Here is a 13957-nt window from a genome sequence, read left to right as displayed (position 1 = left end):
ATTGGAGTATAATTGCTTTACAATGGTGTATTAGTTTCTGCTTTATAACAAAGTGAACCAGCTATACATATACATATAGCCCCATATCTCTTCCCTCTTGCATGTCCCCTACATTGGCAGGCAGATTCTTAACCACTGCACCACCAGGGAAGTCCCGGAATAAAGTGTTTATCTCAGAAGGCAGTGTGATAGTATTGGCTTCTATGCATGTCAGGCAGTGAGCCCTTGCTGGGTAACACTAGTAAATGACAGGCCTGGGACTAGACTCCTGGTCTGAATTCCTCTAGATCTCACACTGTTATACTCCTCTTGGCCTAAAGCAGAGCTTGTATTCCTTGACACTCAAATGTATCTTGGGATAAAGATAAGGACTGTGTGGCTAAAGAACGGGATTGGAATCTATCCAAAGCATTGAAGAATACCTCAGTAAATGCCAGTTAGGAATAAGAAGGAGGAACAGGAATAAGGAGAAGAAACAGATGCTGCTCAGTGACAATAGGATCATCTCTATATGCAGTGTCACATAACCTCAATCAGGGGAAGCACAAAACCATCCTGGACAGCTCCTTTCCTTTAGAAGTATGCGTATATCTCAGACACTGTGGGTTGGGTTCTAGGTCACCGCAATAATGCGAATATTGCAATAAAGTAAATCGCACGAAATTTTGGGTTTCCCAGTGCTTATAAAAGTTGTTAATTCTATTGTACACTTACTAGACAGTGTCTAAAAAAAATGTACACATCTTAATTTAAAAATACAAAACAGTGGGCTTCCCTGGTGGCTCAGTGGTTGACAGTCCGCCTGCCAGTGCAGGGGACACGGGTTTGTGCCCCGGTCCGGGAAGATCCCACATGCCACGGAGTGGCTGGGCCCGTGAGCCATGGCCGCTGAGCCTGCGTGTCCGGAGCCTGTGCTCTGCAATGGGAGAGGCCACAACAGTGAGAGTCCCGCGTACCGCAAAAAACAAACAAACAAAAAAACAAAAAACAAAAACAGTTACAAGAATAACAAAGATAACTGAGCAGAGAACCATAAGAAAATAATGAAAAAGTTTAAAATATTTCAAGAATTAACAAAATGTGGCACAGGGACCCCACGTGAACACATGGTGTTGGGAAAACGGCACCCATTCACATGTTCAATGCACGGTAACCACAAACTTACAATTCATAATAAAACAGAATATCTGTGAAGCATGATTAAGTGAAATACGGTAAAAAGAGGTATGCCTATAAATCAATTAAAACAAGTCACAGAAGAGGCTAATTCTGGCTATTGAAAAGGACAGATTAGCATTATTTTTCTCTGGGAGCCCACCCCTGTCCTGGGCCCCCTGCCTTATGTTGCATTTTCCCCATCTCACGTCAAGTCTGGGACATGAAACTACAAGGTTTGCATTAGGTACACTGCTCAAGAGTTTGCAGGGATGTGGCATTCCCCAGGAACCTTTTAATCCAAGAGATAGACAAAAGGAACACCCCTTCCCCGAAATGAGTGAGGACTGGAGAGACAACCACGCCAAAATATAGGTCATTCAGAGACCTGCCCAAACGTGCTCTCAGACCTAGAATGCCCAGGCAGGGCATCCTCTCTTATAAGTCTCATAGTTTTCAGTGAGGTCAAAGTCTTGGTCTAAGAACAGCCTCAGTTCAGTAGAGGGAGAAGCTCAGGTTGGAGGGTCAGGGAGGATCCGGTCCCGGGACTGGCCAGGAGTATGGTGGGGTCCCTGAGTGAGGAAAGAGGTATCACTAGACCCACAAATGAGGGGGCTTTACAGACCCCTGCCCCCATTCTTAACCACGAGAGGCCCCAGGCAGAGCCATAGGGATGAGAAGCCTCCTCATTTCTGTCTGTCTGGTCTCGGCGAGGGAAGGGCTTTGTCTATCAGGATCAGGTCCCAGTTCTGCAAGGGAAGGGGTCTTGGCCATAACCAGACAAACCAGGGTCAAGGTAAGGACCTCAGTGCTAATGAGAGCGTCTCTCTCCCAAGGAGGGAGGCTCACAGGGTGGCGCCCTTCTTGTCAGGCAGAGATGGTCAGAGCAACGCCCTGCCTTCCCCACTAGGGACTCGGGGAGGTGAGGGCTTTGTTTGGAGGCTGAAGGACTCGGGACCACAGAGGGAGGGGTCACGGGCTCTAATAGATGGCCCGGAGAGACCCGCGAGGGAGGATCATGGGACGGCTGACCTCTGAACCCCGGGATCCCATAAAGCCCTGCGCGTCCCGTCAGCCGTTGGAACCCCGCACGAGGCAGCCACAGCCGGTAGTGGCTCCCACACTTCCGCTCCGGGGGCGGAGCCGGACGGTTGTTCACGGCGTTTGTTCGGCCAAGGGCGGATTCCCAGGACTGCTCTGCAGTCAAGGTGAGGACCTGAATGCGGACCCAAGGGATCCTTCCCCCCTCCCATAACAAAGGTTACCCCCACAAATCCCGCCTCTGTGATCGAAAGTGGAAGGTTCCTGAAAAACTGGTAGGCTGAGTTCTGCCTGGAAATTCTCAAGGGAGAAAGCCTTAATCTAAGAGAGAATTTCCTGATTCTGTAAATCAAGGAAACCTAGGCCCTAACTGAAGTCAAGGCGGGAGGTGGGGTGGGGGGCGGCAGGAGGGGCGGGGCCTGAGCGCTAATGAGGGAGTAGAGATGGCAACAAAGCTGCACCCATGCACTCAGTTCCCGGAGCCTCCAGGCCGGGGTGGTCATATATAGCAGGCCCAGACTTCCCCCCACCCCCAGGAGCTCAAGGAGGTGAAACTTGTGGGCACAGTTCAGTAAAGGGAGGAGTCCCAGGCTCTGACAGATTCCAAGATGGGCACCCTGTATGTAGGACCTAGGGACCACCGGCTCCAGAACACTGGAGTACCACAGACCCCCGCCCCTGCTGTCAGCTGTCAGAGACCCTGAGTAGTTGTGGCCGGATGTGAGTCATCCGGACTTCGGCTTCAGAGGTTCCAGGAAGTGAGAACTTTCATCTGAGGGCCATGCCTCCGGCGGCCAAGAGAAAATTTCCAGTACTGGTCTGGAGTCAAGGTGAAGACTTTGAGTGGGGAGTGAGAGGTGCCACTCGGCCCATAACAAACTGCACTAAGTCTCGCTGCTGCTGTAGGCCCTGGGAAGCCCCAACAGAGCCATCAAACTGAGTTCTGCCTGAGATGTCTCGGGGCTGGGAGGGCCTAGGTCTAGGGAGTAGCTCCATCTTGCAGATGGAGGATACCTAGGTCCTAACTGAGGTGAAGATGAGGGCCCTAAATACTGATGAGGGGGCCTCTCCCCATTTAGGGGTGGCATCACAAAGCAGCACCCCTACACTTGTGGGAGGCTCCAGCCAGGGGTAGTCATATATGTAGGACCCTGACTTCCCCCTCTAGGGACTCAGGGAATTGAGGGCTTTGCTCTGAGGCTGGACTACCCAGGTTATTGGTGGGAGGAGTCCTAAGTCCTACACAGAGTTCGGGTCAGAGACCTGAGTGAGGACTAAGGTGAACACCGACTCTAAAATGTAGGGTCTCATAAATTCTGCCCGTGTTCTGAGTAGAAACCAAGAGTATCTGTCAAGCTGAAGCACTCTTCTCATTTGTCTGGAGAGTTCAGAGATGTGAGGGTGTTGGACTAATTGAATAGCCTCAATTCTGCAGAGGGAAGAAACCCAGGGCTTTATAGGAGTCAGGGTGAGGACCCTGAAAGAACAGTGATGATACCACTCACCCACAAACAGAGGAGACAACATGGAGTGCCCCCCTCCTTGCTTGCAGCGCTGGGTAGCCCAGGTATGGAAGTCAGGTGTGTGTGAGCCCTCCTTTATTTCTTTTTTTTTTTAATATCTTTATTGGGGTATAATTGCTTTACAATGGTGTGTTAGTTTCTGCTTTATAACAAAGTGAATCAGTTATACATATGTTCCCATATCTCTTCCCTCTTGCGTCCCCCTCCCTCCCACCCTCCCTATCCCACCCCTCCAGGCGGTCACAAAGCACTGAGCGGATATCCCTGTGCTATGTGGCTGCTTCCCACCAGCTATCTACCTTATGTTTGGTAGTGTATATATGTCCATGCCTCTCTCTCGCTTTGTCACAGCTCACCCTTCCCCCTCCCCATAACCTCAAGTCCGTTCTCCAGTAGGTCTGTGTCTTTATTCCTGTCTTACCCCTAGGTTCTTCATGAGATTTTTTTTTCTTAAATTCCATATATATGTGTTAGCATACGGTATTTGTCTTTCTCTTTCTGACTTACTTCACTCTGTATGACAGACTCTAGGTCTATCCACCTCATTACAAATAGCTCAATTGCATTTCTTTTTATGGCTGAGTAATATTCCATTGTATATATGTGCCACATCTTCTTTATCCATTCATCCGATGATGGGCACTTAGGTTGTTTCCATCTCCGGGCTATTGTAAATAGAGCTGCAATGAACATTTTGGTACATGACTCTTTTTGAATTATGGTTTTCTCAGGGTATATGCCCAGTAGTGGGATTGCTGGGTCATATGGTAGTTCTATTTGTAGTTTTTTAAGGAACCTCCATACTGTTCTCCATAGTGGCTGTACCAATTCACATTCCCACCAGCAGTGTAGGAGTGTTCCAGTTTCTCCACACCCTCTCTAGCATTTATTGTTTCTAGATTTTTTGATGATGGCCATTCTGACTGGTGTGAGATGATATCTCATTGTAGTTTTGATTTGCATTTCTCTAATGATTAATGATGTTGAGCATTCTTTCATGTGTTTGTTGGCAGTCTGTATATCTTCTTTGGAGAAATGTCTATTGAGGTCTTCTGCCCATTTTTGGATTGGGTTGTTTGTTTTTTTGTTATTGAGCTGCATGAGCTGCTTATAAATTTTAGATATTAATCCTTTGTCAGTTGCTTCATTTGCAAATACTTTCTCCCATTCTGAGGGTTGTCTTTTGGTCTTGTTTATGGTTTCCTTTGCTGTGCAAAAGCTTTGAAGTTTCATTAGGTCCCGTTTGTTTATTTTTCTTTTTATTTCCATTTCTCTAGGAGGCAGGTCAAAAAGGATCTTGCTGTGATTTATGTCATAGAGTGTAGTGCCTATGTTTTCCTCTAAGAGTTTGATAGTTTCTGGCCTTACATTTAGGTCTTTAATCCATTTTGAGCTTATTTTTGTGTATGGTGTTAGGGAGTGATCTAATCTCATACTTTTATATGTACCTGTCCAGTTTTCCCAGCACCATTTATTGAAGAGGCTGTCCTTTCTCCACTGTACATTCCTGCCTCCTTTATCAAATATAAGGTGACCATATGTGCGTGGGTTTATCTCTGGGCTTTCTATCCTGTTCCATTGATCTATCTTTCTGTTTTTGTGCCAGTACCATACTGTCTTGATTACTGTAGCTTTGTAGTATAGTCTGAAGTCAGGGAGCCTGATTCCTCCAGCTCCGTTTTTCATTCTCAAGATTGCTTTGGCTGTTTGGGGTCTTTTGTGTTTCCATACAAATTGTGAAATTTTTTGTTCTAGTTCTGTGAAAAATGCCAGTGGTAGTTGGGTAGGGATTGCATTGACTCTGTAGATTGGTTTGGGTAGTAGAGTCATATGCACAATGTTGATTCTTCCAATCCAAGAACATGGTATATCTCTCCATCTATTTGTATCATCTTTAATTTCTCTCATCAGTGTCTTATAATTTTCTGAATACAGGTCTTTTGTCTCCTTAGGTAGGTTTATTCCTAGATATTTTATTCTTTTTGTTGCAATGGTAAATGGGAGAGTTTTCTTGATTTCACTTTCAGATTTTTCATCGTTAGTGTATAGAAATGCCAGAGATTTCTGTGCATTAATTTTGTATCCTGCAGCTTTACCAAATTCATTGATTAGCTCTAGTAGTTTTCTGGTAGCATCTTTAGGATTCTCTATGTATAGTATCATGTCATCTGCAAACAGTGACAGCTTTACTTCTTCTTTTCCAATTTGGATTCCTTTTATTTCCTTTTCTTCTCTGTGGCTAAAACTTCCAAAATTATATTGAATAAGAGTGGTGAGAGTGGGCAACCTTGTCTTGTTCCTGATCTTAGTGGAAATGCTTTCAGTTTTTCACCATTGAGGATGATGTTGGCTGTGGGTTTCTCATATATGGCCTTTATTATGTTGAGGAAAGGTCCCTCTATGCCTACTTTCTGCAGGGTTTTTATCATAAATGGGTGTTGAATTATGTCAAAAGCTTTCTCTGCATCTATTGAGATGATCATATGGTTTTTCTCCTTCAATTTATTAATATGGTTTATCACATTGATTGATTTGTGTATATTGCAGAATCCTTGCATTCCTTGAATAAGCCCCCTTGATCATGGTGTGTGATCCTTTTAATGTGCTGTTGGATTCTGTTTGCTAGTATTTTGTTGAGGATTTTTGCATCTAGGTTCATCAGTGATATTGGCCTGTATTTTTCTTTCTTTGTGACATCCTTGTCTGGTTTTGGTATCAAGGTGATGGTGGCCTCGTAAAATGATTTTGGGAGTGTTCCTCCCTCTGCTATATTTTGAAAGAGTTTGAGAAGGATAGGTGTTAGCTCTTCTCTAAATGTTTGATAGAATTCGCCTGTGAAGCCATCTGGTCCTGGGCTTTTGTTTGTTGGAAGATTTTTAATCGTAGTTTCAATTTCACTGCTTGTGATTGGTCTGTTCATATTTTCTATTTCTTCCTGATTCAGTCTTGGCAGGTTGTGCATTTCTAAGAATTTGTCCATTTCTTCCAGATTGTCCATTTTATTGGCATAGAGTTGCTTGTAGTAATCTCTCATGATCTTTTGTATTTCTGCAGTGTCAGTTGTTACTTCTCCTTTTTCATTTCTAATTCTGTTGATTTGAGTCTTCTCCCTTTTTTTCTTGATGAGTCCGGCTAATGGTTTAACAATTTTGTTTATCTTCTCAAAGAACCAGCTTTTAGTTTTATTGATCTTTGCTATTGTTTCCTTCATTTCTTTTTCATTTATTTCTGATCTGATTTTTATGATTTCTTTCCTTCTGATAACTTTGCGGTTTCTTTTTCTTCTTTTTGTAATTGCTCTAGGTGCAAGGTTAGGTTGTTTATTTGAGTTGTTTCCTGTTTCTTAAGGTGGGCTTGTATTGCTATAAACTTCCCTCTTAGAACTGCTTTTGCTCCATCCCATAGGTTTTGGGTCGTCATGTCTCCATTGTCATTTGTTTCTAGGTATTTTTTAATTTCCTCTTTGATTTCTTCAGTGATCACTTTGTTATTAAGTAGTGTATTGTTTAGCCTCCATGTGTTTGTATTTTTTACAGATCTTTTCCTGTAATTGATATCTAGTCTCATGGCGTTGTGGTCAGAAAAGATACTTGATACGATTTCAATTTTCTTAAATTTACCAAGGCTTGGTTTGTGACCCAAGATATGATCTATCCTGGAGAATGTTCCATGAGCACTTGAGAAAAATGTGTATTCTGTTGTTTTTGGATGCAGTGTCCTATTAATATCAATTAAGTCCATCTTGTTTAATGTATCATTTAAAGCTTGTGTTTCCTTATTTATTTTCATTTTGGATGATCTGTCCATGGGTGAAAGTGGGGTGTTAAAGTCCCCTACTATGAATGTGTTACTGTCGCTTTCCCCTTTTAAGGCTGTTAGTATTTGCCTTATGTATTGAGGTGCTCTTATGTTGGGTGCATAAATATTTACAATTGTTACATCTTCTTAGATCGATCCCTTGATCATTATGTAGTGTCCTTCTTTGTCTCTTCTAATAGTCTTTATTTTAAAGTCTATTTTGTCTGTTATGAGAATTGCTACTCCAGCTTTCTTTTGGTTTCCATTTGCATGGGATATCTTTTTCCATCCCCTTACTTTCAGTCTGTATGTGTCTCTAGGTCTGAAGTGGGTCTCTTGTAGACAGCATATATATGCGTCTTGTTTTTGTATCCATTTAGCCAATTTGTGTCTTTTGGTGGGAGCACTTAGTCCATTTACATTTAAGGTAATTCTCGATATGTATGTTCCTATTCCCATTTTCTAAATTGTTTTGGGCTCGTTATTGTAGGTCTGTTCCTTCTCTTGTGTTTCTTGCCTAGAGAAGTTTCTTTAGCATTTATGTAAAGCTGGTTTGGTGGTGCTGAACTCTCTCAGCTTTTGCTTGTCTGTAAAGGTTTTAATTTCTCCATGTAATCTGAATGAGATCTTTGCTGGGTAGAGTAATCTTGGTTGCAGGTTTTTCTCCTTCATCACTTTCAGTATGTCCTGACACTCCCTTCTGGCTTACAGAGTTTCTGCTGAGAGATCAGCTGTTAACCTTATGGGGATTCCCTTGTGTGTTATTTGTTGTTTTTCCCTTGCTGCTTTTAATATGCTTTCTTCGTATTTAATTTTTGACGGTTTGATTAATATGTGTCTTGGCGTATTTCTCCTTGGATTTATCCTGTATGGGACTCTCTGTGCTTCCTGGACTTGATTAACTATTTCCTTTCCCATATTAGGGAAGTTTTCAACTATAATCTCTTCAAATATTTTCTCAGTCCCTTTCTTTTTCTCTTCTTCTTTTGGAACCCCTATAATTCGAGTGTTGGTGCATTTAATGTTGTCTGAGAGGTCTCTGAGACTGTCCTCAGTTCTTTTCATTATTTTTTCTTTATTCTGCTCTGCAGTAGTTATTTCCAGTATTTTATCTTCCATGTCAGTTATCCGTTCTTCTGCCTCAGTTATTCTGCTATTGATCCCGTCTAGATTATTTTTCATTTCATTTATTGTGTTGTTCATCATTGTTTGTTTCATCTTTAGTTCTTCTAGGTCCTTGTTAAATGTTTCTTGCATTTTGTCCATTCTATTTCCAAGATTTTGGATCCCCTTTAGTATCATTATTGTGAATTCTTTTTCAGGTAGACTGCCTATTTCCTCTTCACTTGTTCGTTCTGGTGCATTTTTATCTTGCTCCTTCATCTGCCGTGTGTTTTTCTGTCTTCTCATTTTGCTTATCTTGCTGTGTTTGGGGTCTCCTTTTTGCAGGCTGCAGGTTTGTAGTTCCTGTTGTTTTTGATGTCTGTCCCCAGTGGCTAAGGTTGATTCAGTGGGTTGTGTAGGCTTCCTGGTGGAGGATACTAATGCCTGTGTTCTGGTGGATGAGGGTGGAACTTGTCTTTCTGGTGGGCAGGTCCACATCTGGTGGTGTGTTTTGGGGTATCTTTGGCCTTATTATGATTTTAGGCAGCCTCTCTGCCAATGGGTGGGCTTGTGTACCTTTTTTGCTAGTTGTTTGGCATAGGGTGTCCAGCAGTGTAGCTTGCTGGTCATTGAGTGAATCAGGGTGCTGTTGTTGAGATGGAGATCTCCGGGAGATTTTCGCCGTTTGATATTATGTGGAGCCTGGAGGTCTCTTGTTGACCAGTGTCCTGAAGTTGGCTCTCCCACCTCAGAGGCACAGCACTGACTCCTGGCCGCAGCACCAAGAGCCTTTCATCCGCACGGCTCCTCAGTTTGGGATGATTCGTTGTCTATTCAGGTATTACACAAATGTGGGGTACATCAAGTTGATTGTGGAGATTTAATCCGCTGCTCCTGAGGCTGTTGGGAGAGATTTCCCTTTCTCTTCTTTGTTTGCACAGCTCCCGGGTTTCCCCTCCTTTATTTCTGATGGTATCAGATTGGTGAGACCCAAGGCAAGGACCCTGAATGAGGACTGAGGACCCCAAGGAGCCCAGGACAGAGTCCCATAGAGCTGTCAGCTGTGGGTGCCCCCTGGCAGGGGTGCTAGGCTGAGGTGCCCCTTCACTTCTTCTTAAGGTATCCCAGGAAGACGAGGATCTGGGTCTGAGGTAGAAATTTATAGCAGCACAGAGGAGGGGGCCCAGGCCCTGCCCAAAGTTGATATGATGGTCCTGCATATGAACTGAGGGGACCCCAGTGCTCCAGAGTAGAGGGGGCTCCACAAGGACTAGATAATTGCCCACTGCTGCTCTCAGCCCCAATAAGCACCAGGCAGGGCTGGCAGGCTGCAGCCTGAGGCTCACTTTAATTATTTCCACAGGGTTCTTAGAGGACAGGGTGATCAGAACAGGAGTCCTGTGTGTTCATAGAGCAGGGCCCACATGGAAACCTGAAGAGCGGCCCTCTTAAAGGCAGGGTGGTACCTCCCTGCTGTAGGCACTCACACCCTCTCATCCTCTCGCATCTCTGCCAGATCACCCCGCTGTCCTACCTGCGTTCCTGCCTTTTGTCCCTGACCACAGTCACCATGCCTCGGGGGCGGAAGAGTAAGCTCCGCACCCGTGAGAGACGCCGCCAGGCCCAAAGTGGGACCCAGGGTCTGACGGGTGCTCAGGCCACTGCAGCTGAGGAGGAAGCCGCCTCGTCTTCATGTCCTTCTCTTGGGGTTACTACTCGGAGAAAGCCGGGTGCTAAGTCACGTAGCACTCTCAAGAGTCCTCAGAGGGCCCTAGCCACCACCACTAATCCTGCAGGTGTTTCTCCCGCAAGATCAAACAAAGGAGCCAAAGGCCAAATGAAGAAAAAGCACAGTTTCTCTCAGGCCCCCGTCTCTGCCGTGCGGTCTCGAAAAGGCCCTCTAAGGAGGACAGCGAGTGTGTTGGTGCAGTTCCTGGTGCACATGTATAAAATGAAAAAGCCTGTTAGGAAAGCACATATGCTGAAGTTTATCGCTAAGAAGTACCAAAATCGATTCCCTGAGATCCTCAGAAGAGCTTCCTTCAGCATGGAGATGCTATTTGGTGTTGACTTAAAGGAGGTCGACCGTACCAAGCATACTTATACCTTTGTCAGCAAAATGGCTCTCCCCAACGATGGGACCATGAGCCGTGGCAGCGGGTTACCCAAGACCGGTCTCCTGATGTACATTCTGGCTGTGATCCTCATGAAGGGCAACTGTGCCACAGAGGAGAATATCTGGGAATTCCTGAATAAGATGAGAGTCTATGCTGGGAAGAGGCACTTCATATTTGGGGAGCCCAAGAAGCTCATCACCCAAGATTGGGTGAAGCTGAAGTATTTGGAATACCGGCAAGTGGCCAACAGTGATCCAGCGCGCTACGAGTTCCTGTGGGGCCCGAGAGCCCATGCCGAAACCAGCAAGATGAAAGTCCTGGAGTTCCTGGCCAAGGTCAATCACACCATCCCCAGTGCCTTCCAGTCTTGGTATGAAGAGGCTTTGAAAGATGAGGAAGAGAGAGCCCAAGCCAGTGGATGTTCCAGTGTTCTGTCCAGCTCCTCCCACACAGAATCTGAGGCAAATTCTGCACTTTGTGGCTGAAGAGAGCATTCAATATTTCAAGTAGTGTAGGGCTGGATGTGACAGAGGGAACACTGTATAATACCTTTGTGTTCCTGTTCTGTATGGGGAATTTGGAAATACGTCTTTGTTTTTTGCTGTTTTTCAAACGTTACTCCTAAATGAAATTTTATTTAGCGTTAGAATGTAAGTTTATGAATTACATCAGTCATACTGTTGTTTATCAGGTTTAAGAATAAGAGTTTTGCTGTTTTGTAAAACATATTGGGAAAACTTCCATCTTATTTAGTAATTTGGTGGAAGATAACATGGCATTGCAATATGCAATTCCTTGAAAATGTGAAAAAGTTAAGTATAGTATAGTATACTGTATGTAGTATAGTATAGGAAAAGTAAGATGGTCAATATTTGGTTTACTAATTCCTTTTACTCTGTTTTATAAAATTAGAAATAACAGTATGTGCTTGGCTCATTCAAAAATGTAGAATTAAATCATAATAAATTAGACCTCATGCTCACAGGCTCGTTTATTCCCCAAACATGAATTGAGCATCTGCTCTTAGAAGGCTCCTTGCTAGTACTGTGAGAGCTGAGAAGAAGGAGACCTAGCCACTGACCATAAAATTATAGAGCCGAGAAGCAGCTATCATATAAAGAAAATGGTGATGTATACTCTAAGACCAAAAGGTCAAATGAAAAGACAGGATAAGAAAGGAGAAGGGGTGGTTTCACATGATAGCAGTCGAATGTAAATTCCCTGATGCAAGGCAGTGGTGGGCCTTGGGAAAAATGTAAGTCCTTCAGTGGGAGGTAATTATAAGTTAGGTGCGTGGTGGGCTAGATGAGACTGATAATTTTGAGCAGGGTCCAGATCCTCAGATGGTGGGCCGTACAGTTGAAAGACAAAGCCTGGAATGGGAAACTGCCCTTAGCAGTTACAGGCACACTTCATTTTGTTGTGCTTTGCTTTATTGTATTTCACAGATAGTGCTTTTTCTTTTCTTTTTTTAACAAATTGAAGGTTTGTGTCAACCTTGCTTCCAGCAAGTCTTTCAGTGCCATTTTTCCAACAACGTATTCTCACTTCATGTCTCTGTGTCACATTTTGGTAATTCTCACAATATTTCACACCTTCCACCAGCAAAAAGATGGACTCGCTGAAGGTTCAGATGATGGTTAGCATTTTTTAGCAAAAATGTATTTTTTAATTAAGGTATGTACATTGTTCCTTGACATAATACTATTGCACGCTTAATAGACTGCAGTATAGTGTAAACATAAATTTTGTAAGAGCACTGGGAAACCAAAAAATCCTTGTGACTCACTTTATTGTGCTATTCACTTTATTTTGGGGGTCTGGAACCAAACCTGCAATATCTTCGAGGTCTCCTTTTACTTTGGGGTTGTGGGTAAATCAGAGAGAAATCACCTGAGGCAGGAATAGAATGTGTCCTGTGCTCTTGTCCCAGTGCAGGTGAACACTATGCAAATTAGATGTTTTATTCACACTGTCATGTCTCCAGGGAGTTTCTGAGAAATAAGGGTGGTACTCCCTTGAGGGGGGATGCCCAGAAGCCACTGGACTGGCACTCTTTGCCCTAGTTGGGGGAGCCAGAGCCCATTCCACTAAAAAAAATCATTCAAATTAAGTTATCTTGATTGTAATTTGGCAAACTCTAGGCAAGGAATAGATATTCGTGGGTGGTTAAATGAATGAAAGTGGGAGTGGTTTATAAAGAAGGGCAACTGAGAGGGAGGTACGTTTTAGGTCCGTGAAACATTTTAGAGCTTCGTGTTGCATCTACTGAGGAAGTCTACCTCATGTTGACCTTGAATGACATACTCTAACAGGGAAATACTAGTTTTCCTTGCTAAGCAGGATTTTGCCTGATAGGGGTTTCTTTGCCCTAGAGCCCTGCTTATTCTCTGGCATCTCCTGGATTGAAAGTTAAATCTCAGTGTAGTGGGTTGAAACTCCAGGGGACAAATTAATCATAGTAAGAACTGGCATCCTTGAAAGTCTCAGTACCGGCCAGGCAATGGGCCAGGCACTTCACAGGCATTATATAAATTCTATCAGTCCCCAAGGCAGAGCTTCTCAAACCCATTTCACAGATGAAAAGACCGAGGCTCACAGAGTTTGGTAATGTGTTCAGTTTCACACAGCTGTTAAGTGACAGTGTTGGAACTAGACTCCTGGCCTAACTAAGTCTGACGCCCACACTTTTCCATTCCTCCCAGCCCGAGGCCAACTTTGTGTTCCTTAATTCACCTTACTTCTCACTCACTACAAAATATATCTCAGGTGATAAAAAGGAGGACTCTGTGCCCAAAACACTGGATGGGAATACATAAGCACAGCAATAAGTGTCTCAAAATAGTTGAAAAGGGTGAAGAAAGCAGAGGAAGATATTTAGTGACAGTATGATCATCTACATATCCAAAGTCAGATAACCTCAAAAGATCAGGGGCTCAGAAAATCATGCTGCACAGCCCTTCGCATTTGGAAGTTAAATCTATTCAAAGAGAAGTTACATAAAAGGCTAAGTCTTGCTGGTAAAGAGAAGGGAAAAACCAATGTATTTTTTTTCTTTGACAGCACATCCATCCTGCCTTGTGTTACAACTTCCCTACTTCACATCACTCCTGGGACGGAGACCCAGTCTCTGAAGGGTTTGCAATAGGGAAACCGGTCAAGAGTTTTCAGGGATGGGCCCTTTCCCAGGAAGCCTTTAATCAAGAAACAGGAGCCACG

At 43.9% G+C, this 13957-nt stretch overlaps 1 protein-coding gene across 1 annotated transcript; it reads left to right on the top strand.

Moving 5' to 3' along the window:
* Nucleotides 1-10191: 10191 nt before the first annotated feature.
* On the top strand, nt 10192-11223 carry LOC125963108 (melanoma-associated antigen B3-like). The gene has a single exon (XM_049704951.1). The coding sequence runs from the start codon at nt 10192-10194 to the stop codon at nt 11221-11223; it is 1032 nt and encodes a 343-aa protein (XP_049560908.1).
* Nucleotides 11224-13957: the final 2734 nt, after the last annotated feature.

The sequence above is a fragment of the Orcinus orca genome, chromosome X (assembly GCF_937001465.1).
Source record: "Orcinus orca chromosome X, mOrcOrc1.1, whole genome shotgun sequence".
Classification (NCBI taxonomy): domain Eukaryota; kingdom Metazoa; phylum Chordata; class Mammalia; order Artiodactyla; family Delphinidae; genus Orcinus; species Orcinus orca.
The sequence above is the reverse complement of the archived record's forward strand: the minus strand, read 5'-3'. Positions and strand labels throughout refer to the sequence as shown.

Excerpts from the sequence above, each read along its gene's own strand:
- LOC125963108 (XM_049704951.1), top strand. The coding sequence starts at position 10,192 with ATGCCTCGGGGGCGGAAGAGTAAGCTCCGCACCCGTGAGAGACGCCGC.